At 49.9% G+C, this 27,740-nt stretch overlaps 1 protein-coding gene across 1 annotated transcript; it reads right to left on the reverse strand.

Annotated features, from left to right (window-relative positions):
- Nucleotides 1–730: 730 nt before the first annotated feature.
- On the reverse strand, nt 731–26,990 carry LOC104635139 (sodium- and chloride-dependent GABA transporter 1). The gene is made up of 14 exons (XM_010301858.2): nt 26,747–26,990; nt 20,847–20,978; nt 20,047–20,147; nt 17,440–17,549; nt 16,923–17,055; nt 15,590–15,724; nt 13,620–13,723; nt 13,194–13,318; nt 12,249–12,361; nt 6,630–6,761; nt 5,786–5,888; nt 5,272–5,372; nt 4,526–4,693; nt 731–1,889 (listed from the first exon to the last, which is right to left on the reverse strand). The coding sequence occupies exons 1-14, from the start codon at nt 26,988–26,990 to the stop codon at nt 1,785–1,787; spliced, it is 1,806 nt and encodes a 601-aa protein (XP_010300160.1). The 3' UTR covers nt 731–1,784.
- Between the last annotated feature and the right edge of the window lie 750 nt (nt 26,991–27,740).

Raw genomic sequence — 27,740 nt, forward strand, 5'->3', positions numbered from 1 at the left:
GGTCCTCAGGCTGGAAGACCAGCAGAAGAGCGGGTTGGCACCATGCACTGGCTGGTCCCAGGGATGGGCAGCATGGGGCCAACCCACATCATTTCACAGCTCCTAACGGAGTGCAGGGCAATTGCACAAAGGCTCATCGCTCAGCTGTGCCTGCAGTGGGACCCCTGAGGGTCTTCAGCAGGTCACCTGCAAGACCGGACCCTTTGGTGGGAAGCATGAGTGGGATGTTCCTGTTTTTGGACACTCATTTATGAATTTGTTGATTCGGAGCTGAGCCTGGGTGTGTGAACAGACCTGGCGATGCTGCCAGGGTGCCAAGGGAGGGGAAAGACTAATTTGCACTAAGTCACATGATGTGTGCACATGTGTGACAGGTGCTCATCAAATGCTCTGAGTGCACGCGTATCTCTGCATGGGGTCACTGGGAGGCTGCCACAATCGGGAGCATCACTGTCACACCTGCACCTGGTGCTATGATGAGCCTCCTTTCTCAAGGCTTTATAACCAAGAAATAATGCTGCTGCTTTAGGACTGCTCTGAAACACTTCCCAGCCTTCTCCGAGGTGTTATACACTTCTCCAGCATCATCTACAACACCTCACGGCCCCCTGTGATGTGTGTGCTGGAAGTTGGGATGTGCCAGCGCCAGCGGCTGACTATACAGACACTTCCCAAGGGAAGTCAGACTGGTTCACAGGGCTGGGTTTAAGCACGGTCACTACATCCTACCAGTTCCCCCAGGAGCTCCGGCCTTCTGCCGGCTGGGATTTAGGTGCTGCCACTTCCAGAAAAAGGTATAAGCTAAACCACCCGTGGGCACTATGCTGCATCTTACTTCTTCCCACCTGGGGACACAGCCAGGGAGGGTATTTGGCTGTGGGGGAGATTTACACCGTGCTGGAAAGTCTCCCCATCACACAGCAAACCTCTCGCCTCTGCACAAAGCTGATTGCAGCAGAGAGTGGTCAGTGTAGGAGGCTAGGACAGCCTCTAGCAAAGAGCCCTCACTAACCCCCTTAACTGCATTTAGGGTCAGGAAGTGGCTACTGCACACAGCTGCAGAGGGCAGGATGCTCCAGGAGAACAAGGCTGCGTACTCTGCCAGGCTCTGGCTCACAGTGCCAGCCCCGATGGATGCGGTGATAATGGCTGGAGACTGTGCAGGGCTGAAACACAGCACCCTGTGAGCAGTGCACACTGTCCTGATGCCCTTCTCTAATTTTGGGGTGATGTTCTACAGCTTCCAGCACACTGGACTCCTCACTGGAATTCCTCGTTCTGCCACATCCCCTCCAGTTATGCATTTGCTAGTGTTGGGTTATGCTAGATCAGTTGACAAGCATCTGGGATTTGAACCTGGTGTCAGCTGCCTCTCTAGGGTGACAGCATGGCTGTGTGCTATGGGATGCTCTGTGGAGATTCACGTGGAAAAGCAAGAAGAAAAACAGAGAAGTGATCAGCGATCAGTCTAAGCTCTCTAGAAACATCATCTCTCATCAGGAGGAGGAAGACCTGGCCACTGGCCACTCCTCTGTGAGAGCCTGGACTAGGATGTTGCAGGATGAAGATGGTCACCTCACAACATCCTGGTAGCAGCTTGTGCAGGGCCTTGGTAATTTGGGCCAGGAGGAAGAGACATGAGAGGAGGGTTCCTCCACCAGGTCCTCTCTTCAACAAGTGAAAGCCACCACGGAGCCGGGGACTGCGAGCTGTGCCGGAGGAGCTCGAGGGACAACGTGGTGCGAGCAGCTACAGGGCAGGGCGAGGAGGTCCGGGCTCTCCTCCTAGACGGCAGCATCCGAGATCCTCCCATTCAAGGATGTCTTCGGCTGGAGGCCATTGTTCTGAGCGTGCACCTCTGGCTTGGGCTGTGTCATCTGCTGCAAGCGCTGCCCGGGAGGGAAGGGAGAGAGCGTGTCAGCCGGGGGGCCGGAGGCGGCAGCGGTGGGGCAGCTGGGGCTTGGCAACGGCTGAGGGTTGGGACCCCTTGCCCCAAGCCTCAGAGGTGGCCCTAGTTACAGGATGAGGGGACGGTGCATGTGGCAGGAATTACTCCTGTAGCACCATTCAGCAATCCACTGAAAGCCTCTGCAAGTCACCTTTGCTTTGGTGCTGCACAAAGCACAGCAGATCCTCCTTTCATCTGAAATACAGGGATCACCCTTGTAACACAGGCAAACTGTTACCAGGCAATACCAGCTGCAGATAGGACTGAGAGCTGCAATGTCACAGGCTTCCGAGCAGCCCTATTTTCCCAGTTTCTGCAATTTTTCAACTAGGGTTAGTTATAAAGCAGTACTAACTAGCTACAGCAGGCTGTCAAAGTTATGGTCTGTGCGGCTGACACAGAGCAGACCAGTCCACCTGCACAAACCTTTACACCAGCAGTGATTCCTGTCACCCTGAGCTGATCAAAAGAAAACTGCAGAGCCAAATGAAGCAAGAACCCAGGAAAATATGGAGGGGCAAGTTATTACTGGAGGCGTGTGGACTGAGCATCATGAGTGATGAAGAAGAATGAATCACTTTTGCCTGTCAGGGAGGGACTAATGCTGTAAGTTGCAGAAGAGAAGGCAGAGGAGGATTGAGCCTGACCCGAATAGACATCACTAAGTCAGGAAGAAGCTCTTTCCAGCAAAGGGGAACAAGCTCCTGCTCTCCAATACTGCTGAAGTGGCTGTTGCTGGGTGAAGTCCTTGGAATGTTCACTGAGCTGCTTCTGCCATTCATGGTCTTTTTTTTTTCCCCCTTCACATTCATGCTCCAGTAGGATCAAAATGGCTTGTAATCTTTCCTGTCTGTCAAAACCACTTTATTCAGCATTGGCATCTAATTTCCCTCCAGCTCCAGCTCTATTACAAACTAATCCAGGATCTGTGTATATAAGAGGCCAAAAATTCTCTGTCTCTCTGACATGAACACACACACACACACACACACACAAGCCTACTTTCTTCCTGCTGCCATCTGCTGCTCACTCGTGGGTTTGTGAACAATGGGGAGGAGATCTGGGTCTCCTGATGCATGTGGGTGCTGTTAGAGGAAGAGCAAGACAGAGAGGGTGCACACCAGCCGCTCACGCTATTGACTGGTACTGCTGGTTTGCATGAGGTGCTGAGGGGATGGGTGGAAACATGCTCATGAGCTGCCCCTGGATGCCAGGACATGCTTTCACCATCCCTAGTGGAAACAGGATTGAGCCTAAGCAAAGGGTTGAACCCATATCTATATTTGCAGTCTTTTCTTTTCCATCTTTTCCAGCTCATATTATGAGGGGGTAAGGAGCCCTTGAAACATCTGAGAAAGGACCTGTTATTGGAATTGCCGCTGGCCTTCAACACAAAATGACAAGAACCTAAACTCGACCTCAGATGAGAGACCAGAGACTGAAAGGTGATCTGAGACACCGAACTCACCCAGTTTCCCCAGCAGCGCCCATCCAAATGGAGAGCTGGGGGGAAGGAAAGTTAAATTCACCTGCAACTTGACCTCAGGGGTAGAGAGCCTGAAGCTGACCTCAGTCCAGCAATTCTAGCAACAACATTTCTGAATTAAACATCACTCAAAATACAGTATCTGTGAAATAAACTCATGGATTTAGAAGGTGTCTGGTTGCTGTTGCGGCTGGGCTGGGAAAGCCATAAATCAGCACCCCTGTGGTGACTTCTTACATGTAGCTTGCGGCAGACAGCGTCGAGCCAGGGACTTTGTGCACAGTGCTCTCGAGACTGAATGTCAACACTGTAAATAAAATCTTAACAGCAATTACTAGGTATGACAAACAGAGACTCATGATTCACTGCTGCATAAACCCCTGCTCAAATTACTTAAAAAAAAAAAAAAGTTTTACACAAGATCAGAGTTGTGGATCCTGCATAAAAGTCTGCATTGCTTCTTAACCCCTCATTCACTGAGTGCCCTTTACAAAGCACATGACAAACTACCACTGTGCGTGTTTGTCACTAGCAGGTCCTAGCCCTGAGATATTTCAAGCTTCATGCTTGGAGGATGCTGATGTCTCTGCTGAGACATGCCAGGTAACCATGCGCATAGCCAGGGACTGCTGGGAATTGGGATTTCTTCCCAATTTCTTCCAGGGCTCCACTTCCCTGCACCAAAGAGATATCCAGGGAAAGAGGGATCCCTTTTGTGATGGTGACAACACAAGGCCCAGTGAGGGACAACAGGCTGACCTAAGGAGAGACTACCTGAAGGCCTACCCACTTGGCCAGATGCAGTCACCCACATGCTGCCTGGGCAGTGCTCCTAGTCATTTAAACATGTTAATGCTCAGTTTTGCTAGTAAGTCTTCTCCAGTGATCCTGTGTCACCAAAGGCCGTTCTGTGTGCTGGGGCTGATTTGAGCCCTCCTGGAGGAGAGGGTGCACAGAGCTTCTGCAGCACCGACCTGAAGTACTCTGACAACTTTGTCAGAGCACAGTCTGCTTGGTTCTCCTTAGATTTAGTTCAGTGAGGGAGTTGCTCTAAGCAGAGAGCAGAGGAGGAATGGTGAAGATGTTCATACCTGCCGGAGAGTCCCCGTTGAGGTGAAGAAACAGTACAGCATGTATCCTGGAATCAGTACCATGGAGGACAGAGCCATAAGCCAACCAATGCCTTGTCCCCACGCAGGATAGATGTACTTTCCTAGTGTCAAAGGGGTCATTTCCACCACACTGAAGAAGAACACACCCTGGGAAAAGAGCACCAGCCATCGCAGGTAAAGGCCTGCAAAATCAGGGTCCTTCCATCCATTCTTTCCTTCGCTATCCTCTTAGCTCCCAAGAGCTAAGATCTTCCTATCATTGGCCTTCTCATGCCATTCCCTGTACATCTGCTGGAAGTGCAGGAACCAGCAAAGGCTAAATTGCTCTGCAGTCAGCTATACTACATTTGCTAATGTCTTTTGCTCTGACGGGGGCTTTATCAGGGGCTGAGGCTGGAGCTGGAGTAGCTGAGAGTCTTCACCAGATCCAACAATAACTTTTTAAAACAGTAAATTATTTGCTTATCATTTGGCATCTCAGAAAGAAGAATGAAGAACTGATGGCATAATTTAGATTAAAATAATCATCTAGAGCTTTTCTTTTGGGTGATTTCCAGCAGGCAGAGTGAAAGACGCTCCTTTATTACTTTACCCATCTTAGATCTGCCTAGAACCACATTGTACCAGACCTATACTGGGTTGAGAACATAATGTCCCTTATAGCCCACCCAAACTAAGAGGTCCTCCTAGATCCACTCCTGTAGATGAGATGTCTCTGTTCTTACCAGGCAGACAAGAGGAGTGAAGAAGGCCCAGCAAATCTTCCACCATATGCAAGGTTTGTAGCCAATCATTTCTTCAATGTTCCTGTAAAATCTGTTCACACCTACAAGAAGAAATGAGCATTGAAAAAAACATCCCGTCTCAGCACCATGGTCATCACCTCTTCTCATTACACAACACAGGCCAGCCACAGCAAGAGGGTGATGATGGTGTGGCATGAGAAGCATTATCTGGAGGGGATGGGGTATGGGGACACAAAAGCAGATTTGTGCTAGGAGCTTCCATGTTCCTCTTGAAGGATCAGAGGGCAGGACCCTAGGTATTTGCCAGTTTGTGCAGAGGTCTTTGTGGTGGCCTGGAGAAGTGAGATGACAGCCTCCCACTCCTGATTTTCTGGAGTTATCAGCCTAAGTTATTTTCAGTTGCAAAGTTTTCATTGGCTTCACCGTGGGAGGCTTCTGAAATAACTCACAGTGCCCATGGAGAAAACAAAGGAACAAGGTCTTTTGCACTTACCGTAACACCAAGAAATTGAGATGGTCTCAAAGAAGACAAGAAAGAGAAGACACATGCCACTGGCTGAGTAGTAATCAAACAGCTTGAAGACATAAATGCCACCCTGAGGAGACAAAACCAGGGTCAAGGACTTTAGTTATAGATTATGGTTGACAATATCAGCCAGCTGCTCGGATTGCTACTGTCTGCATCTGCTGGCTTTAATGTTAATTTCCTTGGACAGTAGAGCCAGTCTTGCAATGTTTCCACTGGAGTCTGGCCCCCAGCAGCAAAACTGATGTGCTCTTGCAGACAATTAGCCAGCCTGTTCAGGCATGGCCAAGGGTGAGGAGAAAAGCAGGGCTTCACTAGGATTTCTTACTTTTCTCTGGTTTAGATGGAGTCAGTTAATTTAGTCAGCTCTGCCCCTCCCAGGAGTTTGCTGCCTTGTCTCCTCATGAACCTACAGTGCTCCACAAATGGTCTCCAGACCATTCAGCCCTGACCTCCACACATATGAATCTTGGCTTCAGCCCCAGAGGTTCAGGGCCCCAACAGACCCATCTTCTTTATGTTATCTTAACCCCTTGCACTAAGCATTCCCTTAGCTTGGGCCCTGTTGGCTTTACCTCTTACTGCAAATAGCAAAAAAGAACAAGCCAGACTGACAACAGGATGGTGGTAAAAATCATGGAGGCATCCTAAGTCACTTGAGATGTGGCAGTGATGAGCAAGCCCATTTATCCAGCATTAGGATGGCTCCTAGGGATGCTGTCACTTCTCCCAAAGCTTTCAGGGCTGCTGTGCCATGCCATAGTGACTTGAAAGGTGTTATGAATGGAGGTACAAGCACAGCTATCTGTACCTGGGTGATGTTGGAGAATCCAATAAGATAAGAGATGAAACAGACTACTGCAATGAAGACCTTCTTCCTGGCTCTCAGGAGATGAGGATACTCATCCATCAGGGCTGTAATGAACCCTTCCACGGTGCAGAACTATGGGAAAAGGTATACAACAAAGACAAATATATATATATGTCTTAGCCTGACATCATCACCTCCAACATTTAACTCCAATGTTGAGATCCTCGTTGCTTTAAGTGCTCTCTGCAGACACTAGAAAAGAAGGAGGCACCTCTTCCCAAAGTTGGTCCAAACCATCTTCTGAAAATGCCTCTCTCCCTCCACAGAGTATAGAGGGAGCTAAAAGTACCAGGGTTAAGTACCTAAAATTAGCTGACCTAAATCTCCGCTTTCTATCTCCCGTGGAAAGCCTCCTCTTTCTTCCCCCGTACTCTTGAGGGCCTCCCCGCCACTGGCCTGCTCCCCCACGCTGCCAGGCTCTGTCACAGCAATGCGTCTGTCTGCTGCTGGGACATGTGCAGGACCTTGCTTGCTCTTCCTTTCCCATGTGTGCTCATCTCAGCCTATTGCAGCAGCGCCTGTGCTGTTCAATGATCTAAAGCACACGTTAAGGAGCTGCGTTAGCCACTGCCCGGACTCACATGCGTGTGCATAACAAAAACACCTCTGCCTACTCCATCCTTCATTTTATTTAACTTTTTCAAGAACAGTACATTAAGTGCATGCAGTACATTCTTTTAATCCTCACAGCACATGGTTTTTCTAGAGCTGAAAACACCTGGCTGGCTTGTGCAGTGCTATACCAGGCACAGTATATTAATGCTGTCCGCACCGTAACACATAAAGAAGTCCCCATGAGTGTTCCCTTCAAATCAGTTTTCCTACTAGTTCTGCCCTGTGGCATGAGGACAGTTGGACTGTATATATGAGAAGTGCATCCTTTCCTCCTATTTCTAGCTAAATTGTGAGATTCACTTTTATATCTTACTTGTAGAAACCACTGCTAACATCGAGCTCTCAGAGAGCACATCATGCTTCTAGCAAAAATACTGGAAAGTTTATGAGGGCAGCAAGCTCTTAGTTTCCCTGGTCACCCTCAGTAAATGTACAAGCCAGTGCAATGAAAATGGAAAAGGTTTCATTGCTCTTGGATGTCAGGGACCTCCCTGTCCCTGGGACAGCGCTCCAGAAAGTGCTGGCATTTTCAGATTCAGCTTTGAACAGGGCAACGAGAAGAAAGAAGACCTAAAGCGGAGGTAGAGGTAGAGGTACATAGACTAAAATGAGCAGCAGAGGGCTGGAAAGATGTATGGAAGAACAGCAGGGAGTCTGAGCCGTGCCTATAGCTGGGCAGAGATGGCAGAAGAGCTGGCGCGCTGCTGGCTGCTGGGGCTGGCTTCCACCTGGGCACAGAGCGAGGCAAAGGGCCCCGGGCTGTATACCCGCACGGTGCAGTGCGGAAAGCCTGTATTCCCAGAGCGCCAAAGCTCAACTGCTTCAATTTGAAATTTTAATGAGCTAATCCTTTTATGTTGGACACAAGTGCTATTAAAGCATCTTTTGCCGTTCGGTCATGGGTTAAGCTGCCTTTATGCTCATTGACAGCGAGCTTTTCAGCCCATCCCACCCAGCTCGTTGTCTGGAAGAGTCAGGACTGATCTGGCACCACAGTGTGAAGAGCAGGCGCGACAAAAAAAACCACTGTCGAAAGCTATTCCTTCCACGTGGCTGCATGGCCAGGCGCTGCCGGAGCCATGGGCAGGGCCAGGCGGTCTGGCACCAGGCGAGACAGAGAGGGAACAGGGTTCGGAGGGGGAACAGGGGTGGTTGGGTGCAGAAGGTGGGTGTGAGGGGGTGTCCAGCAGAGAAGAAGCAAAGGAAAAGATGTTTCAGACAAAGGGAGGGAGTAAAACTGACAGCGCTTTGGTGCAGGAAGAGGGATGAAAGTCAGGGAAAGCACAGAGGGAAATACAGGGAGATGGATGATGGGGGACAGGGCTACAAAGTGAGTTGAAATCTTTTTGCCTCCTATCAAAATTAAGCTGGCGTGTAATGGATGAGGTGGGTAACCCAATAGCGGTACGCTGCTTTTGGTTTTCCATAAACCAGGCAATGGCCTTCATGCCATTTACTGAAAATTGCCTCATGCCAGCCTCAGGCTCACCTTTCCAGCCCTGGGGACTGTGGCTCCCTGGCTGGCCTGGGGTCCACATTTCCCAGCCTGCATACCCAAACTTAGATGCTTGCCCGAGGTAAGTAGGCACCTGAGTCAAAGCATGCTGCTTTCAGGAGCAATGAGGAGCTGACTCATTGTCATGACTCCTCGTCTCACCTTGCCCTATGTGTGCACTTGTGCATGAGGATGCACACACACACACAAACGCACACCCATGTGCATGCACACTTCAGTCTGCTTTCCAAAAAGTTTCATTTTTCTTACCAACTGTCTCCAGCCACAATTTTTAGCACATATTCTGTTCTTTCTCATGCCTCACCCTGTGATATGGTTTCTCTCCTAAAGATTTTATTTCCATTCACTTTTGTATTTTGCTCTTTTTCTCTGTCAGGGGCTTAATCTTTACACAAGCTGCTGGGTCCAACAATTTGAGCTTGGGAGTCAATGTAGGTGGCACCTCAGCCTGAATGAAAGTCTGTCTCCCACTCTCTCTCAGTGTCAGGAGCTTGCTATCCCCTCCTCCGCCACTCACAGCACCCTGACCAAGACCCACGGGCCTGCGGGGAGTTCGACCACAGCTGCCAGATGTGCAGCAGAGAGCCACAAGAGTGGATCTTGCTGCTCACAGCTGGAATTCCTCATGAATAACCCGTGAGAGGCAGCCTCACATGGGACAGACGCGGGCTTGCAGTCACAAGGCTCGCTAGCTCCCTTGGGGAGAAAACGCCTGACCTGGAAACTGGTAGGTTAAAAGAAAGTATTAGCATATTATGCAAGAGGGTCTAGACGCCAGAGAGCTAAAGCCCCTGTGGATCAGAGGCAGAGTAAATATTAAGGCACACGAGCGGCAAGCGGGGGCACAGGAGGGAGGCGTGTGTCTATCAATATAGGTCATTCCTCCCATTCCAGTAGCTGCAGACGAGATGAGCACCCCGGCAGAAAGCGGCAGATGTAGCTGTGCTGCGTCTGCAGGAGCCTGACTATTGAAGCGCAGGGACAGGGTGGACCCACTCCCACCATCGTGAAGGGGCTGGGGCTTGTTGCTGCGTTGCAAATGCAGATCTCAGCCCTACCTTGCTTTGCTAGCCGAGTTCCTGAGCATCTCCGCTGCGCCTACAGCCCCGTGCCCAGCTGGTGACAAGGGGCAGCCCCAGCCCAGCAGCCCTGGGGGTGCAGGGTGCGAGAAATGCCCTATGGCCCTGCCATGCCTCATGGACTGGACTGCTGACCCAAATGAAAAATGGCTGCTCCCCATCTGCAAGTACCACAAACGGTATTTAATCAGCACATAGCAAAACCATCTTTTCTTTTCTTTTTTTTTTTTTTTTTTAACTGGATGCTCCAAAATGCACGTGCAATTGCAGCCGTTGTTGCAGCATGTGTTATTTGCTTTATACACAAAAGCTTCCATGCTGTTAATGGTGTGTTTGATTGAATCAGAGCTCCAGTATGCAGATGGAAAGCTTATTCACGTGTATTTATCTGTGCTTTTTTACAATCTTGTTTTCCTTTTGATACTTCATTCCCCACCCCTTCCTCCTCCTCCTCCAGGCAATGATAGCCCCCCACAGACTGCCTGCCCTCTGAGACTAGCTGTCAGAAGGAACTTGGAGAATTTCAAGTGGTATTTCAGAAGCAAATGCAGCAAATAAATTCCACACAATGCTTAGAGGGCTTATTGTCATGTCTCGAACTATTTACCAGTGCTGAGTGAATAATCCATGGAGAGTAATTTTTTTTTTTTTTCTGTAAATGTAGCTCCTTTCGGAACATTTAGTCATTATTTGAAATTATTTGCCAAATAATGTCTGTGCTAATGCAGACATGAGCTTTATGATGTGTTCATGGGAGTGTGCTATAATTGAAACCCAGATTTGGTTGATAACATTTTCCTGGAAACCAGGTATGACACTTCAGGAATAGGTCTGAGTCTGATTATGAACTAGACCTGGGTTTATGAATGCTACCTGTAATCCAAGAGAGCATTCCTTTTTTTTTTACCAGTGGTTTGCACTGCAAAGAAAGAGCACACGGGCACAGGGGAGGATGTGACAGACCAAGAACAGGCTTTTGAAGGAGCCTTTGGGTTTGATGCACTCAAAAAAGAAACACACTGCAATTCATTGCTTCACTGGGTAGCTACTTTTATGCTGAATTATCAGAAAAAAAGTATCACCACTTGTAAAAATACATGATTTTTTTTGTTGTTTTGTGAGGGCTCTGAGGGGGGCAGGGTTAGAGACCTTTTGCCACATCCAACTGCTTCCTCCTCAAATACCTTGCAAGGCTTATCTAAATGCAAAGCAGTGAGGGTACCCAGGCACCAGCCTTTCCCAAGGCACGGCTCCTTCCTTCCTTCTGCCAGGATCTATCCCTGCTTACCTACAAACCAGACCAGGGTGCTTCTGCTCTGATCGGGGCCACTTTCGTTACCAACAACAATGCTGAAACACTGCATCAAACCACCATTCCCACACCATGGCAGAGCCCTAATTCAAATGCCGCATCGCTGCTTTTCTCAGCGCAACCTGTCCATACTGTGTCGGAGCGCTGCGGTCTGGCTGGAGACCGGTACCTTGTGCAGAGATGCTACTCCCAGCTCCTGGGACGAGAGAAGGTGGAGACTTTCTACCCTAACCTATGAAGTAAGCCAAAAGAATGACATTTTCTTGTCAGTGCCTCACAGTAAATGCAGTTTGGTCAGGGTGCTCCATGACACAGTAAGGAAATCCAAAGCATCCAAAATGAGCTTCTCACAAAATACCAAGACAGCTGGGATGACCACAAATTATTATCACGCAGACACAAAATGGAACAGTTAATACTTATTTCCCTTATTTCACAAATTTTTTATGCATGTGTGTGTGTGTGTAAAATCACATCTTACAAGAACAAAGCAGTTATTATTTGAAAGAAATCTTTTTCCTTTTTCCCTTGCCCCAAAGTATTTTGGCAGGGATAGTTTCCCACTAGCTCTACTTAGAGCCTGTGAGCTCATCTGCCATGGTCACCCGGGAAGGTGGGGACGTGCTGTGCCCACACAGCAGCACCGGCACTCCACTGGGGCCAAAAATTGATCTGAACAGAGAAAAGCTTTCCAAAGATCCTCTCTTCCCACAGGGAAGTGGTGATCATCTTATAAGGCTGACTGGTTCTGCTGGGCTGCTGGAAGCTGGTCATTGCTCTTATTTTTAATTGGTAGCAGGACAAGGACTGGTGCAATGGGTAGTGGTCAGATACTGTCACACTTGCAGTCTATGCCCACCTGAGGGAAGAGTGTGGAGGCAATGGTCACGGGAGACCTTCATTCATGCAGCTGCATTTCACCATTAAGAGTAAGAAAAGGCCCTGCTCAGCACTATGCCAAGGCGCAGAAGGGGACACCACCATCATATCTGAAGATACTTTCATATTTATCCCACTTTGTGCCTGGGTCATCTCACCTGACTATCCAGACCCAACATCATCAGCATGGAGAAGAAGAGGATCGACCAGAGCGGGGACAGGGGCAGCTGTGTGACGACCTGCGGGTAGGCGAGGAAAGCCAGTCCAGGGCCTGCAGTAATGAAAAGAGGGACGAGCCCATGTTTATGAAGCATTTGATGGGAGGTCTGAGATAAGGGCAACAGTTGAACAGAAAGACGATGATCACAATCAAGAATTGCAGGTATTTAATGTAGGAACTAGAAAAACCTGAGCCTTCGCCTATGACACACCAGCCTGGAGGGGTGCACGGGGGTAGGATAGGGAGGCAGGAGTGACTGGAGAAACGCTTTACCTTTTCTCTTTCTGCAAGCAAGAAAGTCATCAGATTACTGCTAACAAATGAAGCTGGAGCACTTTGCTAGAAAAATAAACTGATATTCAGATCTGGTTATAACTTTCCTGATGTCTTTTTTTTTTTTTCGTTCACAAAATGCTGTTTCTTGAGATAAAGACTTTCTCTGGGAAGACAGCAATTTCAAAATATGTCTTTGTGCAAAAAGACACAATCCCATCTTGGTTAAAAGTTATTCTGAGATTACAATTTCAAAATTTCACAAGGAAAAGGGAATCCAAATTTTAATCACGTCTACTGAAAACATAGGCAGTATCTTCTCCATAGGAATGTTTCAGAAACCGAATGGCCTAAATATCTCACTGCAGCAAAAGCACATAAAACTTCAGCACTAAAAGAAGGTGAGCATTAAAAGCAGATGGAGATGCCCTTTGCAGCCAAAGTGTGATGAACTTCAGTCACAGGTGCCTGAGACCCGTCCTGGTGGGAGAACGTGCAAAGACGGTTGCACACTTGGGTCCTGGTGAGGAAAGGCCTGGGAGCATCCCATGCTCACCGACAAATTGCTCTCAAAGGTTGCTGTTGCATTTGAACCTGGGTTTCTGCTTACCTGAGGATGCCAGCTCTGAGATAGACTTCTTCGTGATGTGCGACATGAAGCCAACAATAGAGAAAATAACAAATCCGGCAAATATGCTTGTGGTGGAGTTTATACAGCAGACAATAATGGAGTCTCTGGAAGAGAAAAAGAAAGAAAAGAAACCACCTGCAGGTCCCTTACCAGGAGCGAAGGGTGGGGTAAACAAAAGACCAAGCCCTGCCAAGAGCAGCTCCTGTGCCTTGGAGAGGTAGCACAGGTGATGTGTTAAATGTCCTGCAGGAGGGGAGCCCCACTATGACGATCGCAGCGGGCAGCCTAAGCTGCACGTTGCCAGCGAGGGGACATCAGAGATCAGGCACCCCAGACTCACTGTGACCCCCACCTCACCCGTGAGCACTCCTCGCCACGCAGGAGGCTGAAAAAAACCCAACAGACCTGTAGACGTTGTTGTGGAAAGTGTTGTAGCTCCCCAGAGCGATCAGAGACCCCAGCCCCAGGCCATAAGAGAAGAAGATCTGTGTGGCTGCGTCCATCCAGACCTGCGGAGAAGGAGCCGGGAGAGGAGTGCAGCGGGAGGGAGTCCATGCTGGAGGGGTGTCTCCTGCAGCAGCTCCATGCCAGGCTAACGAGGGGGCTGGATGCCAACCACAGGGCTGTAGACTTGGCCATACAGCCCACTGGGGTGGTCAGGACCTGAGGGCTCCCTGTCACTTAGGGCCACGGGTACCTGCAATGCTGGCTGCTGACCCAAGCTCCAAGGAAATGTTTGAGCCAGCAGCTGGCCATTTGGTTTCTGAAAGAAATTGGCCAGCCACCTTGAAACCTGTAGCTGTGTGACTGACAACTGGGCTGAAAACATCTGAAGAACAGGCTTTTTTCCATGCTTTTCTGAACACCTATCTCTAGGGTGAGGTAGGGCTCAGAGATGGTGGTGCAGGTGGAGAGGAGAGTAACAGAGACAGCTGGTGCAGCCCGTTTTGCCTGCTGGGTGGTGATGCTGTGCATTTGTGTTGCCCAAGACGTGGCTGCAGGATGCTGCTTCCTGGACCCACTGCACATCCCAGAGCTACGTGGAGTCAGCAGGGCCCCTGGGATCTTGAACACAGGGCACTGCGTTAAATGGGGCTGCCAGGGATCCTTTAACACAGGACACTGCCTCTCCTGCTTGCAATGTCAGGAGGAGGCCTGCTAGGGAGCAATGGCTCCCTGGGGAGGAGGAGGAGCAGAGGTTCTGTATCCTCCCACGTGGTAAGTGCATCAAGAGTGCAGCCTGGCCCAGCACCAGAGGCACATCCCCAGCCCTCCAAAACCTGTGGCTCGAGGCCACTTCCATGGATGGATGGGGATGGAGGAAGGATTGTGCATCCTTTTTTCTGAACCGTGTCCCTCAGCCCCTGGTGCAGGTCAGAAAGGACTCACGCATTGTCTGAATTGGTGTGTGTGTGTGCTTGCTTTCTCACAGCTGTCCCCCAAGGGGTGCTGCTCCCCTCAGAGACCCATGTCCCATGCTCACCCCCTCCTTTCCTCTTCCACTAGCATGTCTTTGATTTTCCAACATGGAGTTTCTTGTGCAAAAAACTGCATAGGACAGCTTGCAAAGCTGGTCCCAGTGCTTTAAGGTCTTAAAGCCTAGAAGGCACAAGAAAAGGCAGGCAATTGTTGGTTTCTTAATTGCATAACATCTAAACTCCTCTGGTCTTGAGAGCCCTGTTTCCAGCATTAGAGCCAATGCAGCTGGCAGTACAGTTACAATGAGTGTCCTGCGAGAGGGATCATTGGGACTCCTCAGAAAATGATGGGTGTCCAGCTGGCCCCGCTCACATGTGACTGGTGACTCTGGAGCCACAGGAGCATCACTGCTGCAAAAAGGCAGGGTCTGTGTCACCTGAAAAGCTTTGCCTTTGCAAGCCTCTGTGCTCCTCCTGGGTCCCCTCTGTGCTTCCACTGACCAAGGCAATGTTAATGGCCACCACTCGTCATTTAAGCATTTCCAAAAATTGCTGCTGTGTGTACTGTTGTGCTTGTGCTGCTTCCAAGGCCCCCATGCAAGCACCACCACATCATCCCTTCTCTGGAACCATCAGATCAAGACCAAACGACCAGCCCTGGGATAGTCAGTGAAATGAGGCTCTCCCAACCTGGAGGGGAGTTTCCTTCATTGGGGTAATTTCTGCCCCCCCATCCCATGGATAGCACTGCTTGAGTACAGCAGAACTGCTGCATGGATTTCCACCCACGAAGGGCTTGCCCTTCAGCTTTGTCTCAGCCTGTGAGGGTCCTGATTGCTTGAATGGGGAACTAGTCAAGGGGGTTTATTAACACTTAAAATATTCAAGGGAAGTGCCTGTGAAAGACTGATGTGGAGACAACTGGGAGGTAAGAGCTTTCCTCACTAGGGTACAAACCTCAGAGTCAGAGAGCTTTCTGAAGTCAGGTGTGAGGTAGAAGAGGATCCCCTCCTTGGCTCCCGGCAGCGTCACTCCACGGAAGAAGAGGATGAAAAGCATGAAGTAGGGGTAGGTGGCCGAGAAATACACCACCTGCGAAAGACACCATGGGAGAGAAGCCATCAGCCCACCAGTGCCGAGGAGCTTTCCTGCCTGTGGTGGCATTGCGTCCAGCATGTCCCCCCACGAGGGGGACGGGCTCCCCGTGCACAGCCGCTTTTGGCAACATTTCTTTGTGTTCTCTGTCTCCCGTTCCTGTGCTAGTAATGTTTCTGGCTGTTTGAGGTTTCTCCCTGTCAATGACACGCAAGGACGCACTAATCGCAAAAGTAGCATGCTAAACTCTGGATGAATTGCCCAAAGTCAAGGGAATTGCACAGGGATAAATTTAGTCCACAGAAGTAATCCCTTTAAGTCATCACATCCTTATTTTGCAGAGCTAAAGCTGGTGTTTCTCTAGTCCAATGCATCAAGCAACCGGAGTTGTCTTGATTCCACTGCTTTCTTCTCAGCACTGTTTCAGGGACTTGCAGGTACATGCCATCCCTCGTTGCAGGGCCCGTACCTGCAATCGCCGGGGCTTTGCTGCGGCTGCATAGCTACGACCCGTTTGAGAGCCACCGGGGAAGCTTAGGTGACCTACGCCTGAAGCGCTTCTTTCTGATCTCTCCTCTAGATTATTTCTTTCATAATATTGTCCCGCTACACCACACTGTGCTCTAAATAACACATCTCAGTATCTCAATATCGCTGTTTCACTAAACTAAGCAATTACCTTTCTGCTGTGCTAGCCTGAAATGCGACACAGTGAATAACAACATGCTTCTGATCTGAAGGTCTCCCACCAATACCTAAAGGGCAGCAGGAAAAATTTTTAAAGGAGGTGGTGAGGTTTTTTGCCACCAGCAATATTTTAAGAAATCATGGTTTTCAAAAGGGGGAGCCCAGGAGAGGCCCTGCTCTCTCAAAGGACTGCCCTGATGTGGGAAATGCAAGTAATCTTTGCAAATCTCTTCCCAAAGAGACTGAATACTCAGACCCAGGACTTTACAGGGAAGAGCTATTCTCTACGCTTAGAATGAAAATTACCATAAACACAGTAGCAATTTTTACAACCGTGAAAGGTAAATGTCAGGAATTTAATAGCATCTACAGCGATTCTGCCTTGAAACACCATAACCCTTAGTTACAGGCACTCAAACAAAATTGAGTCTGGAGGACATTTCGATGGTGAAGACCTGAGCACAGCAATGAGAGGCAGCACCGAAACACCCGGTTCCTCGCACCGTACCTTGCCCGTCCACTCCACGCCCTTCCAGATGGAGAAGTAGACCAGCAGCCAGGCCAGGGCCAGTGTGCCGGCCAGGGGCCAGCGGACAGTGCCGGGTTCCCCCAGACCCCCGGACATCTGGTGCATGTTCCTCCTGGGGGTGGGAGAGGTTGCATTAAGGGGAAGCCCAACCCTTGGGGGCAGAGGGAACAGTGATCCCAGAGGTGGCTGGATGGTGAAGGGCCAGGTGCAGACAAGCACAAGAGCCTCCAAACCCCAGAGGGACCTGCGGCTCATCGTGATGGGATAAAGGAAGGAGAAAAGAGTCGGAGAGACTGTTATCCTCTCTCTCCCTCTGACCTGCAGCTGCACAGCGCACCCCATTCCCGTGCCCACCCTGGCCGACAGCGGGCTCTGACGCCCTCCTGCCAAGGCTGTCCGAGAAAAGGTGCCGGCAGGCATGGCCGCAGCCCTGGCAAGCAGGCACGACGGCCGCAGCGAGGGGGAGAAACCTGGTGTAGGCAGGCTGTGGACGTACTCCCAGAACTCGGTGACGGCGCTGGTGAGGTTGGTGGTGTCGCTCAGGGAGTAGTTGGAGAAGCAGCGGTCGGTGTTCCAGGCGTTCCCGCAGCTCTGCCACGGCAGGTCCTGCGCCGGCACAAGGACAGCAGGGATATCATTAATGTGACAGCTCCCAGGAGCGGTGATGAGAAGCAAAATTTGGCCTTCTTTTAAATTGAAACCCCATTTTTTTTTGCACAGAGGATGGGCAGCTCGTCTGGATGGGCAGAAACCTTGCAGCCAAAAGCACGAAACAATTTTCTGAAATAATGATAAATTGTGACATGGATTTTCCAAGAAACAATATCACGACGTGATTAGGGCAATACTGTAGCTTAATAAAATGCTAGCAATTCCCCAGATATAAAGCCATTTCCAATTAACTGTTGGTAATTAATAGCTACTAATTAAAATAGCTACTGGGGGATATTGTGTTTATAATCATTATAGCTTTTGGCTAGCTTCACTCAACAAGTGGTTGGAATTTACTGCACAAAGAATAAACAATGATTTGATTCTTATCTCTCATTTAGACCAAGCTTCAATGCTTGAAATACAATAAGCCCAGGAGTAAATTTAAAACGTAGTAGCAATTTCATACTGTCCCCTGCCCTGATTATAAGCAGCACACAGGGATTCCTGAGAGATGTTTACACCGTAGGTAGCAGTGTGACGGCAGCACGCCTCTACAGATATAATACGATCAGCTCTGGCGTTGCAAGTGATGAAAGCACAGCGTCAGGGGCTGTGCGAGCACGCAGGGCAACTCACCCATGCCATGTAGCACCGCGGCCAAGGCAGCCCAACAAGAGCAGCTCAGATATGTCTCCCGAGTGCAATCTCATTTCCCGAGTGCAGTGCATGCAGATAAATGCAGAACGACTATTCTGGATGGTTTCCCTCTGCAGATAAGACCTCAGGCTCCAACTCAACAAAGCTTTAAGAAGATGTTTGTATCCATCCCTATTCATCCACGAACACAGACCCCTTTAGAAATATTATCTGTGTTTTGAGCGCTTTGTGGCATCAGTGCCTTTAAGTGCAGCCTTCACCACCACCCCCCACCTAGATCAGTTGACTCCAGCAGATGATACCGCCTAATGCACGCTGGCTTGGCAGAAGAAAGGCTATGGGAGGGGCAGGTGGGGACACCCCAGGGGCTACCCAAGCTGTTTGCACCCACCCAGTGATTTCATTGTGGTCTTGCTAATTGCACTGAAGCAAATGCAATGGCTCAAGCGGCACCACACAGCAGCCCTTCAACCAAGCAGTTTGCACATCAGAGATGCCGCACAGCTCTTATAAGGAGGGGCAGGCAGGGGGACAGTTTGTTGCTGCTCCAGTTCCTCTGAATTTCAGAGGACAGAAACTGCAGAAGGCAAGCTGGGCTCCTATTCAGGTTCAAAACACTCCTAGTCAAATTTAGGAGGGACAGGGGACAAGCATCAGACTAGCTATTTTATTTGCACCTTGGCTCCTTTTGGGAATCTGGAATTCTCTCTGGTAAAAGAAAAGGCTTTGAGCCAAACACCTGGAGCTGCCTGTGTGGCTACGAGCCCTGTCACCACTCCGGTCTGTGACACCTGAATGTACCAAAGCCTCATCCTTAAGATGTATCCTGCCCAGGGTGTAATTGGTGTGGGTTCCTTTGGGGGAGACTTTTGTTCGTTTGTGAATCCCCCAAGGGTGCACCTAATCATCCATGACTGACAATTTTGTTCTGGACTCAGGAGCTTTGTTCTGGACCCCAGTGGGTATTGATGGCAGAAACACAGCTGGGAATGCCAAACATAATATTTTAGCAAAAGTCTTGATAGGTACTTGAAATGTTTGATGAAACAAGAAGTGAAACTGGATATACAGCATTTATAACAGCATTTCAGGGTTATATCTAAATGAAATGAAAAAAGATCCCATTTGAACCACCAGGTTAATGTCTTCAAGGCTGCAGGTTGCTCAGAAAGTCAAGTTTAGGGAGCTCTTCCTAGCTGCTGGGCCAAAATAAATGATTCAGCTACCAAGAAGCTAATGTGGGGTGTGATTCTTATTGTACGGTAGAAGACCCTGCTATGGGAGTGGAACCCACTACAAACCACAATGCCAAAGCACACGCTAAGGGACAGTCACATCTAAATGCTTTCTGAATCTTTTTCCCAACAGAAAAAAATCCCCAGGATTTCATTTATCTAGAAAAGCGTAAATGAGGACTAATTAAGGTAAGGCCTAAGTCCTGGGTAATGAGCATATGTGACAAAACCAGTTGTGGAAATGTGTGGCTCTTAGATTCACACAGCTCTAGAAATACAAGAGACACAAGGTGAGTTTTATAGACTGACATGAGTGGGGAACAGTTCCCAGAGAGGAGATGGGACCATCCCCTCCAGAGGACAAGCATCAGTCCCCATCACCACTACACAGCTGCCTCCAGGGCTGATGAACCTCTTCAGGAAGGGTCCAGCAGGCTGCTGACAAAGGCTCTTTGCACAAATTACGAGCAGCTAGTGCGTGTTTTGTGGTGTAAACAACTCAACCCCCTAAAGCAGGGAGTAAAGACTCAGAACACAGCCAATGCCTTGTGACTCACCGCAGTGAAAGAGTTGAAGAGATAGTAGAGAGCCCAGGCAATGATGACAATGTAGTAGATGTTCAGCCAGAAGGAGAGAACCACCGCTGCCAGTCCCACTCCTGTGAATGAAGGCAGAGAGCAGCATCAATCCTGGTCTCTGGTACCCAATTGAGCTCATGGGCACCACGGCAAGTTTTGTGGCAGAGCCAGAAAAAGCAAATCAGCTCATCAACGCAGCACGTGTTACAGTTACACTGTGAGCTGGTCCGCAAGGGAGGCTCGTTCCCTCACATCTCCCACCCACCCATTTCCACTGGTTGAGCAATGCTACCTTTCGGTATGCTGCAGGTACTTTAGGGACAGAGGTCCATGAAAACAGGATCCAGTCACTGCCCTGGCAGAATCACTCTGTCTCACATCCAAGGCATTTCTAAATCACCACTGGTTTCCAGAATGCAGTTACTCCAGATACAGCAACAAGTTCACATCCCACGTCTACAGCTTTCCCATGCAATTAAAGTAAGCCTACACAGGGAGGCTTGGGGAAGTTCTTCTGCAACCAGATCCCCTCCATCTTAGTCCCTGCTGCTCATTAAGGGCCTTGTCACCATGCAAGACTGCTTGAACAGAGCAGTGATGTTAGTGACTGCAGACATCAGCGTCAAGGACAGCTTGATAAAGACAGAGGGAAAAATCCCCCTCACCTGCCACCCCATCCCAGTCCCCATGAATTTGCTGATTTGCTCCCCAAATCATTAAAGGGGTTTTTTTTTTCTGTAGCTATGTGCCATCACCTTCACAAACTTACAGTACAGTACCTTTAAACATGGGTGCTAATTTCCAGACTCCCAGTCCACCGACAGAGGTATACTGGCCCAGAGCGGTTTCCAGCAGGAAGAGAGGAATCCCAGCAAACACCAGCGTCAGGAAATAGGGGATGAGGAAGGCCCCTGAAAGAAGGAGCAATGTTATCAGATGGGTCCCCCTTTTACTGAGAAGTAAATGCCTCCAGCTGTGGTTTCTCACTCCACAGCACCTACATGATGAGGAGCAGACTTGCTTGGTGGTGACAGTTTGCAACTAGAGTTGGTGTGTTTAGTAGATCTCCCTCTGAGATCACTACCGACTTCCCCTTATCTGTTCCTATCACTGTGGATATATATGTACCGTATACACGTATGTAGTGGCATCACTAGCTATGGGATGCCAGTCTCAGATATGTAGGCAATGCTAAGCCCAACCCAACAATGAACCCAGAAGCCTGGACACTGACCTTTGGTAACGTGTTGATGTTGTCTGTCTTACCTGCAGCAGTTCCCGATTCTTCACCTTGAGGGAAAAGAGCACAGGAATATCTAGCACTGGCCACTACTTACTTTGTTCATAGCTATTTCAGTCTTTTAAGAAAACTGTAGCTAAGACTGTATTTGCTCTTGTAACAGCTCTATACATCTCCCCACCCTTCCTCTAGGTTTTACCCTTAAAATTACTGGTGAAAACATTATTCCTCTCTATGGACCCTATGGAAATCATCTCATCACTAGAAGTGATGTAGTGCAGCCGTTCAGCAGAGATATTACTTGCACCCCATTATATGAAGAGCAAATATAATAGGAGAGCCTTGCCATGTGATTTGAAGGCTGTGCATGTTCAGGTCATCTGATTTCTAGGACTTGGGACAAAGCGCATTTTCCAGCTTCCTCATGCATGTGCTGGAGCATGCCATCGTTCCTGAGGACGACAAACTCTTACAGAAGATGATGACTGGGTAGAAAGAAGGGACCAGCAAGTTGAGTGAGGTGATTCTCCCCCTCTACTCTGTTCTCATGAGACCCCACCTGCAATACTGTGTCCAGCTCTGGGGTCCCCAGTATAAGACATGGACCCCCTGGAGCGAGTCCAGAGGAGGGCCATGAAGATCATCACAGGGCTGGAGCACCTCTCCTGCGAAGACAGACTGAGACAGTTGGGGTTGTTCGGCCTGGAGAAGAGAAGACTCCGGGGAGACCTTATAGCGGCCTTCTAGTACCTAGAGGGGGCTACAAGAAAGCTGGAGAGGGGCTGTTTATCAGGGATTGTAGTGATAGGGCAAGGGGCTTTAAGCTGAAGGAGGGTAGATTTAGATTAGATATAAGGAAGAAATTCTTCCCTGTGAGGGTGGTGAGGCACGGGAACAGGTTGCCCAGAGAGGCTGTAGATGCCTCCTCCCTGGACATGTTCAAGGTCAGGATGGATGGGGCTTTGGGCAACCTGGTCTAGTGGAAGGTGTCCCTGCCCATGGCAGGGGGGGTTGGAGCTAGATGATCTTTGAGGTCCCTTCCAACCCAAACCATTCTATGACACTCAGTTTGCTCGGAAGCAGCTGGCCGTGTGCAGGATGGCACTGGTTTCTGCACTAGCCGAAGGGCTGAGCTGTCACTCTGAGTCTTCTTCTCCACATACTAGGGGGAAAGCAAACATGGAGCCAATGAGCGAAGTCACTCTGGAGAGCTGCAGCCCAGCTTGCACCTGGCAGAGCCAGGCTCCAGCAGCTGCTCTCCAAGGGCAGGGAAGCAGCAAGGCACAGCCAGGGATGCTGGCTCTGGGGACACCCAGCTGGGGATGCCTGCCTGCCAAGTGGGGAGCTGAGCCCAGCTGGGAGAGGCAGGCGCCAGCACCCAGCGTGGGAGTCTGTGGGAGGCAGCGTGCAAGAGAAGCTGGCAGCGGGTGACAGGGAGAAAACACGCTCCGGGCCAGCAGCTCGATGACCGTGAGCCTGAATAGCAAGTTGGCATTGAAGCACAGGCTCTCAGCTTCACCAGCAGCCTGGTGTGGAGGAGCGAAAGCTTTGAGCATCTCAGCGGGAGGAGCACTGCCTGCTTGGCATCCTCCCCTGCACTCTTGCTAGCCACCACAGCCCGCAAGGCTGGGACAGGTCCAGCCCCCCAGGAGCCCTGCGGGAAGCCAGGGCCCACTCTGGGGACATGGATGCTGCCTTGCTACCGTTTTGCCTCATTGTAGAGTTTGGAGACTGAGCTTGTCAGCAGTCACAGTGCCTGGCTCGCTTCTGTGCAAGCAGCTAATGAAATTTGGCCACAGCCCTGATGATCCTGTATTTTTCATCTACAGCATGCCAGGAAGGTTTGTAGGTGAAAGATTTTATTAGACTATTGAGAAAAAAATCAGACAAACTTTTGGACCCAGGTCATTTATCCTGGCTCGACAAAAGTCCTCTAGAACAGGGTAAAAGCTACAAGCCAGCCTGCAGCCTTGCAGTGAGAGCTGTTGGCAACGACATTGCCGCTCTGGAGGGTCAGGTCCTTGAGCAGGCATGGATAACATCCCCAGGTGCTGTACAGCCAGAGGTGAAATCAGTTTGGAAATTTGTACCTAAAATTTGCATGCCTGTGCTTACATCCTTGGCACAGAGAGAAAGAAAGAGGTAGTCTTTAATCTCTGGCCCTGGATGGGCTGCTGAAAGGTCTGGTTCATTTCCTGGGCCTGCTACGAATGATTGTGTATGACCTTGGGAGAATACAAACCTGTCTCCAAAGTCCATGGGTCAAAGGGGTGACGGCGCTGGTCCTGCCCTGCCTGCTCAGGGCACCGGCCCTTGGCGGGAGGGAAGGATCCCACAGCGCCTGGCGCTCTCTGTGCAGCCCCAAGTCTGCCTGCAGTCTCCAGCTCCTAATGCCATACAGCAAGGAATAATAATTAATCCTTAAAACGGCAAACACTGCCCACAAATAAAAAGTTGAGCATTACAAGCTGTTACATGCCGTTGCTTGGAGTCTTAATGTGTAAATGAGAAATGCATGATGCTTATTTAAAGATATGTTCTTCTCTCAAGTTATTCAAGCGCAGGATCTCACAGACAATTTTTAGCACCTACTGAGCCACATTTAGAGTCAGTTTAGAGTCCGGTAAAATCCTGTTGACATCAGAAGGACTGCATGAGGTTAGAAATCAGTGTAGAGGCTGGAGCATTAGTCATAGCTGGGCACATTCAGCTGCGTGCAGAGCCAGCAGGGAGCCCAGGAATCACTTTGGGTAAAGCCTGCTCCCTGCAGCGGATGGGCCTTGCGCCGGGCTGCCGTACCCTGGCTGAATATCCCCTAATTACGTGCCCGATTACAATGCCGAGCAAATCGGCCGAAAGCTGATACAATGTGACAGCGGTAAGTGAGACGACAATATTTCCATTCAGTTCAATTTGCCTGTGCGTAATGGAAGCAGCCCACACGACCGTGCTCTGAGCAGCGCACATGCAGGACGCTAAAATTAGAGTCCCGCCCACAGTCTGCTCTGCTCCGGAGGCACCTCCGTCGGGCAGAGCCAAGACGGTGCCCACCCGATCGCGAATCAGATGCCGTGCGACCCTTCCTCGCCGCTCCGCATCGGCTCTCAGTGACGCTTTCGTGCGTCAGCTCTCCTGCCTGTCTCCGGCATCAGCAGCCTCCACTTGCTGCTCATTATGCTGCAGGAACAGTCGTGCCTGTGAACAGCCAGACCGGGTAGGGGTGAGAGGAATGAGCGATACAGGCTGCCACGAACGGCACGAACTGGCAGGAGAAGCGGGGCGTTGGAGAGGAGGCGGGCACCAATTCCTGCGTTTCATCTGTCCGGCATTTTTTCTCGCAGCTGTTTGATCCTGCTGCGTGCCTGCAGCTGCTGGGGCAGAGATCACCCTGTGTGCCATTGCTAATGCTAATAATAGTGCTCTGCAGCTCCACAGTACCCTCTGTCCCAGGATCTCAGCTGACTTTATAAATAGGATTGATTTTTAGCTTCAAAACACCTCTCATCTAATTATAGATATCATCATCCCCACCTTTATGTTTGAGGAGATGGAGCCACGAGCAGTGCGGATCCGGTGTGTTTGAGATGACACAGCAGTCACAGGGCAGGGACTGGGCTAAAAACCAGTGCTGGGATTTAGCCACTGGGCTAATGTTGTATGAGGAGGGCTAGCGCAGTCAGGTGCCAGAGTGTGGCTGGATAAAAATGGCAGACCTGCACCATGGCTCCGGCAATGGTGACACAGGCTCCCCTAGGAAGACCTGTCTGATTCCCATAAACCTCACCTGACTCAGCCACACACTCATGCTTCTGTACAAAATAACATACTTAATTAGAAATCTTCTTGTCAAAATGGATAACTGTCTGGTCTTCCACTGGGACTTGCTGCACGTGTTTCAGAGAAAGGGCCAAGTTACCCCCTAAATGCCGTGGAGCTACATGGACAGACCGCTGCAGGGAGCTACAGCCTTCTCCTCTTTCCCAGGGTGGGAGAAGAGCATCCTGCACCTGCGGCATGGACAGCAGAAGTGGGCTGGCGCTATGAGGAGAAGTCGTGAGAGCCAAAGACAAAGCGTGTTTTGAAAAGGGAATTTGAGGCAAAAGGAAAACAAAAAAGCTGTGGAGAAGAAGTGTGAGAAGAGACCCTCAGAGCAGCGTGAATGTACTGGGGACAGGGACTCTGGGCAGTGAAGAGCTAAGAGGGAAGCAAAGAACAACATAGAAGGACTAGCAGGTGATACTAAAAATATATATACAGCCTTAAAAGTGAGGTGAAGGGGTTTGGACTTGTGTGGGAACTCTGAAAAATGCTTCAAGGATGTGAGCAACACTTCAGGGGGAGGGAAGGTTATTTTAGTAACAGGCACAAACGATGCGAGAGCTGGGCATGGGCAGGGGGGGAAGAAGGAACCTCTGCTCTACTGACACCAAAGCAGCCCATACTCCCCTCCACAGCAGCATCTCCCTGCCAAGGCTGAAAGAAATAGCACCGTTTTAGAGGGGAGCTGAGGCACACGAGTGCATTTTCTGACTTGATCCAAGACATGCAGAAAGTCTGTAGCTGGACAGGGAGCTGATCTCCCAGATCTCTTGATTTCTAGCCCAGCACTGTTTCCCCATCTGCCTGCCCTTCTCTAACCTTGCAGTGGTTTGGCAAAGTCTCAGTTGAGGATAGGTAAGGAAAGAATGTGGGGCAATAATAAAAAGAACAAAAAAATCTGGTGTTAGCTGTCCGCAGAGGAGGGCACTGCTACCAGCTCCATCGGTTACCGTAAGTCCTTCACCAGCTGCCGCCTTCTCTCGTGGCCTTTGTTCTCCAAACATTAAGATGGAGATGATAACTGCGACCCTTTTCACAGCACTGTAGTAAGTCAAAGCTCATTTCCTTCTATAGATGATGACACTCATGCGTGCCTGTGTACATGCACACGTATGCATGCTTGTATATATGTCTACACAGCCCTGCTATGGTCCATGCAAAGCTTCTAATCAAAACTCCTCAGACATGTGACCCAAACCCAGATGCAAAACTGTTACCCCTTCAGAATACACTAGACTGAGGAGAAACCCACCTTTAGCAGGCATAAACTGATTTCCCTGGGAACGCCCCAGCATCCAGCTGGGTGCCTATGTACATAGCCCTCCTTGTAAATAAATGAGGTCCTGGACACTCTCTGCTGTAGCCCTGCAAATCTGGACTGCAGAAGCTTGACAAAACTCAAACTTCTTGTTATATTTCTTTGGGCTACTCTTCCCAACCTGCACTTGCTGGTAAAGCCCACAGACCATGGGAACTAGTCTCCTGACAGCTTAATAACTCACATCATGAGGGAGAGGTCTCAGCCAGGAGACCAGCGGCTTGCCTGAACCCACACCAAACCAAAGCCCGTTCAGGGGACAAGGATCAGGGATGAGCACAGGTGCTAAGTGTTTCTCTCACCTCCTCCGTTCTTGCCGCAGAGATACGGGAAGCGCCAGACGTTGCCCAGCCCGATAGCATAGCCCACGCAGGACAGCAAGAAGTCAAATCTCCCCTTCCAGGATCCTCTGTCTGGGATTTCCTTCTTCTTCTTCTTCTTGGTGCTCACGGCCTCGGGGGAGATGGGCTCTGACTCCTCCAGGGCTGCCTGCTTCACTTCGGAGGGAGAGCTCAGCTCCACAGAGGTATTGTCCATCTTGCCCATTGTGGCTCAGACGTGCAGCCGGTCTTGCTCAGGGGCTGGAGGAGCAGGAAGGGCAGCCTCCACCCTGGCTGAGCACGGATGAAACGGGAAGCTCTGGGCAAAGCTCCTGATGAGAAAATAGAGAAAGAAGGTATGCTGTATTAGTAGTAGTGGGCTTAGGGGAGGGCCTTGCTGGGTCTGAGGTGGACTCACTGCATAGACTGGTGCACATCCGGGCAGCCTATCCATGCCTCCCTGCTTCCCTGAGAGAGAAAAAGAAGGGTCATTTTGCCTTGCTCCACAGCCACCCCTCTGAGGAGCCGTGGTCACTCAGACTGCTAACAACAGGCTCAGACTTGGTTGTTACCAGCACATACCAAACCCCTCAATTCTCATCTTATCTCCTCTTCATCCCAACACCTGCTCTGCAAGAAAAGCTCCAGAACCAGTATGCATGCAGGGAAGTCATAGCCTCTGGGTGACCCACCACAGAGCAGTCCAGACAAAGAAATCTATCTAGCATGTCTGAGCAACAGTGGAGAAGGGCATGATGGACATGCCACATCCCCCGGGTCTGGGGCCCAAACCTGAGTGCACCAACCACGACACCATCTGAGAGATCGTGTGGCCTAGCCGGCCATGCATGGCTGTGATAGCGTAGCTTTGCAACGGCACCTCCGCTATGGACATGCCCCACGTTAGAATCCTGTGCCCTGATCCCCTGTCATGACAGTGATCACAGCTGCACACTTGCAATGCCTGGCAAGGAAA

This window comes from Balearica regulorum, chromosome 1, assembly GCF_011004875.1.
Source record: "Balearica regulorum gibbericeps isolate bBalReg1 chromosome 1, bBalReg1.pri, whole genome shotgun sequence".
Taxonomy (NCBI): domain Eukaryota; kingdom Metazoa; phylum Chordata; class Aves; order Gruiformes; family Gruidae; genus Balearica; species Balearica regulorum.

What these genes read in the sequence shown, in the direction of transcription:
- LOC104635139 (XM_010301858.2), bottom strand. Translation starts at nt 26,990, where the DNA reads ATGGGCAAGATGGACAATACCTCTGTGGAGCTGAGCTCTCCCTCCGAA. An exon ending in CTGCGGCAAGAACGGAGGAG is followed by an intron (nt 20,979 to 26,746) that starts GTGAGAGAAACA and finishes TCCTTCTTTCAG; the next exon opens with GGGCCTTCCTCATCCCCTAT. An exon ending in GAAAGCTCTCTGACTCTGAG is followed by an intron (nt 13,724 to 15,589) that starts GTTTGTACCCTA and finishes CCTTCTCCGCAG; the next exon opens with GTCTGGATGGACGCAGCCAC.